The 3,209-nt window shown below is 50.4% G+C and overlaps 1 protein-coding gene across 1 annotated transcript; it reads left to right on the forward strand.

Moving 5' to 3' along the window:
* The first annotated feature begins 88 nt into the window (after positions 1-88).
* On the forward strand, positions 89-2,808 carry LOC107204160 (acrosin-like). The gene is made up of 4 exons (XM_033514355.1): positions 89-294; positions 711-976; positions 1,097-1,257; positions 2,479-2,808. The coding sequence occupies exons 1-4, from the start codon at positions 89-91 to the stop codon at positions 2,806-2,808; spliced, it is 963 nt and encodes a 320-aa protein (XP_033370246.1).
* Positions 2,809-3,209: the final 401 nt, after the last annotated feature.

Raw genomic sequence — 3,209 nt, forward strand, 5'->3', positions numbered from 1 at the left:
CTGTCCCCGCTGTCCCCGCTGTCCCCGCTGTCCCCGAGCAGGGCACCGATGGCTTTGTGCTTCCAGAAAGACCTGCGGGCTCCGGCCCATGCATTTGAACAAGAGCATCGCGATTCCCGAGTACAGACCCTCGCGTTCTGCCAATGTCACCACCCTCGATGTCCTTCCAGGGGCCTGGCCTGGCATTGCCAGCATCCAGGTCACCGCGAAGAACGGCTCGTGGCACATGTGCGCCGGAGCCCTCATCGACCATCACTGGGTCCTCACAGCCGCACGCTGCTTCCTCGGGGCCAGGTAAGGGGGGACAGGGACAGGGACAGGGACAGGGACAGGGACGGGGACAGGGACAGGGACAGGGACGGGGACGGGGACAGGGATGTCCCCATAGCAGGGACAGGGATGTGTCCATAGGAAGGACAGGAATGTCCCCAAAACAGGGACAGGAATGTCCCCACAGCAGGGACAGGGATGTCCCCATAGCACAGACAGGGATGTGCCCAAAAGAGGGACAGGAATGTGCCCACAGCAGGATCAAGAATGTCCCCACAGGAGGTTCAGTGATGTCCCCACAGCAGGAAGAGGTGCCCAGCACTCCCTTGTGCTGCTCCGTTGCTGTCTCCTGCCCCTGCTGTGGGAATCAGAGGGTTGGGAATGGCTGAGCTGTGGCAGCCCCTGGCTCTGCTCCCTGTCACTCCCCACGGCTCCCCCAGGGATATCCACAAGTGGAAGGTGGTGATCGGAGCCACGGATCTGAGCCAGCCGGGCGCCAAGGCCGCGGTGTTCAAGGTCAAGCGGATCCTGGTGCACCGGCACTACGTGGCCACCACGGCCAGGAACAACATCGCCCTGCTGCAGCTGGACCAGCCCGTGGAGTGCAGCGACTACATCCAGCTGGGCTGCGTGCCCGACAGCTCCCTGGCAGTGCCCGAGCTCAGAACGTGCTTCATCGCGGGCTGGAGAGCCAGCCCGGACAGCGGTCAGTGCCCGCCGGGACAGGGCCCGGGGCTGCGGGGGGCTGGGCCCGGAGCCCCGGGGCTGGGCCGGGCCCCGCGGGGCCCCCCGAGGTTGCGGTGCTCAGAGCCCTCTGTGCCCGCAGCTCCCGGGCCGCGCCTGGTGCTGCAGGAGGCCAAGGTGCGGCTCATCGACGTCCAGCTGTGCAACAGCAGCCGCTGGTACGGGGGGGCCGTGCACCCCCAGGACCTGTGCGCGGGGTACCCGCGGGGCGGCATCGACNAAATAGAAATAGAAATAGAAATAGAAATAGAAATAGAAATAGAAATAGAAACAAACATAAACATTATAAATAATATAAATATAAATATAAATAGAAATAGAAATAGAAATAGAAATAGAAATAGAAATAGAAATAGAAATCTATAAATAGAAATAGAAATAGAAATAGAAATAGAAATATAGATATAAATATAAATATAAATAGAGATAGAAATAGAAATAGAAATTTATAAATATAAATATAAATATAAATATAAATAGAGATAGAAAAAGAAATAGAAATAGAAATAGAAATTTATAAATATAAATATAAATATAAATAGAAATAGAAATAGAAATAGAAATAGAAATCTATAAATAGAAATAGAAATGTAATAATAAATCCTGTATTCCCCATTTTTCAGGGCTGTGTGAATTTAGGGGACCCAGCAGTGGCCCGGTACCGTTCAATAAATCCTCACTTGGTTTTTAACCCGAAATGCTGGAAGAGCTTCAGCTGGAATATCAAACTGATATTGATCCTTTATTTATCATTTTGTGGAGTTTTTCCACCCCCAGCCTGTTAGAAACACAGATTATATTACTGGCTTCTCTCAAATACTGCAATAAATGTTATATGTGTGAGATTAGAAAATTTTATTGTATTTATATAATTTCTTTTATTTCTGTTATTGATGAAAGTTAGAAATAGAGGTATAATAAATATATGTTATGTTCTGATGGCACAAAATGACCCCAAACAATGCGGTTGTTTCATCTTTATTTCTGTTTTTACTATTAACTATTGACACCTGTATTGTTTTTATATATTTTATGTATGTATTTATTTATATATAATGTATAAAATGTTTATATTATATGTATCTCTCTATATAAATATATGTAAATGTATATTTTTAATAGAAATATATTTATATCTAAATATATATTTATATCTAAATATGTAAATATAGATTGTATATATATAATATATAATATATAATATATAATATNCCTGGCACTGCACCCAGCCAGCCCAGCCAGCGCTCCCGGCAGCTCCAGGTGTGGAGATCCTGGAATTTCCCTTCCCTGGCCAGCCCTGGATGAGCCCAGCCCGAGCCAGCCCCGTCCTGCTCCAGGCTGGAGCCTCCAGAGCGGAGCCTTTCCATGGGAATCCAGCCGGGAATGCGGCTCTGGAAGGGCTTGGGATGGGAAGGGGCAGGCCCAGGGCTGGCAGCAGCCCCTGACCCCTCTCTCCTGGCGCAGGGGGACATCGGGGGTCCCCTGGTCTGCAAGGACAAGAAGGAGGACAAGTTCTGGCTGGTGGGACTGGCCAGCTGGGGCCGAGGCTGCGCCAAGGCCAAGAGAACCGGGATCTTCACCAACACCCAGCACTTCCACACCTGGATCCACGCCCACGCCACCCTGAACCCGGCGCCGTTCTCAGCGAAGTCGGAGCCCACCCTGACCTCGGCCGAGCCACCACAAACGAAGCCGGACGGCACCGCGGCCGTCACCATCCCGAAACGGACCCTGAGGCATTTCCTTGGGAAGCTGCTGGAGGTGTTGGAGCTCCTCAAGAGCAGGTCGGGGTGAGCGGGAGGAAGAGCAGATCCCGTTCTGGCTGCGGAGCATCTCCAGCAGCCCCGGCTGGGGCCGTGGCCATGGGGACAAAGCCACCCCCGGGGCCCGGGGCCCTGCCCTCGCTCCCGCCCTGAGGCCTCACGGATGCTCCAGTTGATTTAATCCTTGGAATAAAGTTGTGTTCCTGATGAGTGGGGGTTTCGAGATGGAATTTTTGGAATTAATCCTTGGAATAAAGTTGCATTCCTGATGAGTTGGGGTTTGGAAATGGAATTTTTGGATTTAATCTTTGGAATAAAGTTGTGTTCCTGATGAGTTGGGGTTTGGAGATGGAATTAATGATAATTTTTTGATTTAATCCTTGGATTAAAGTTGTGTTCCTGATGGGTGGGGGTTTAGAGATGGAATTAATG

The sequence above is a fragment of the Parus major genome, chromosome 1A, assembly GCF_001522545.3.
Source record: "Parus major isolate Abel chromosome 1A, Parus_major1.1, whole genome shotgun sequence".
NCBI classification, from domain to species: Eukaryota; Metazoa; Chordata; class Aves; order Passeriformes; family Paridae; genus Parus; species Parus major.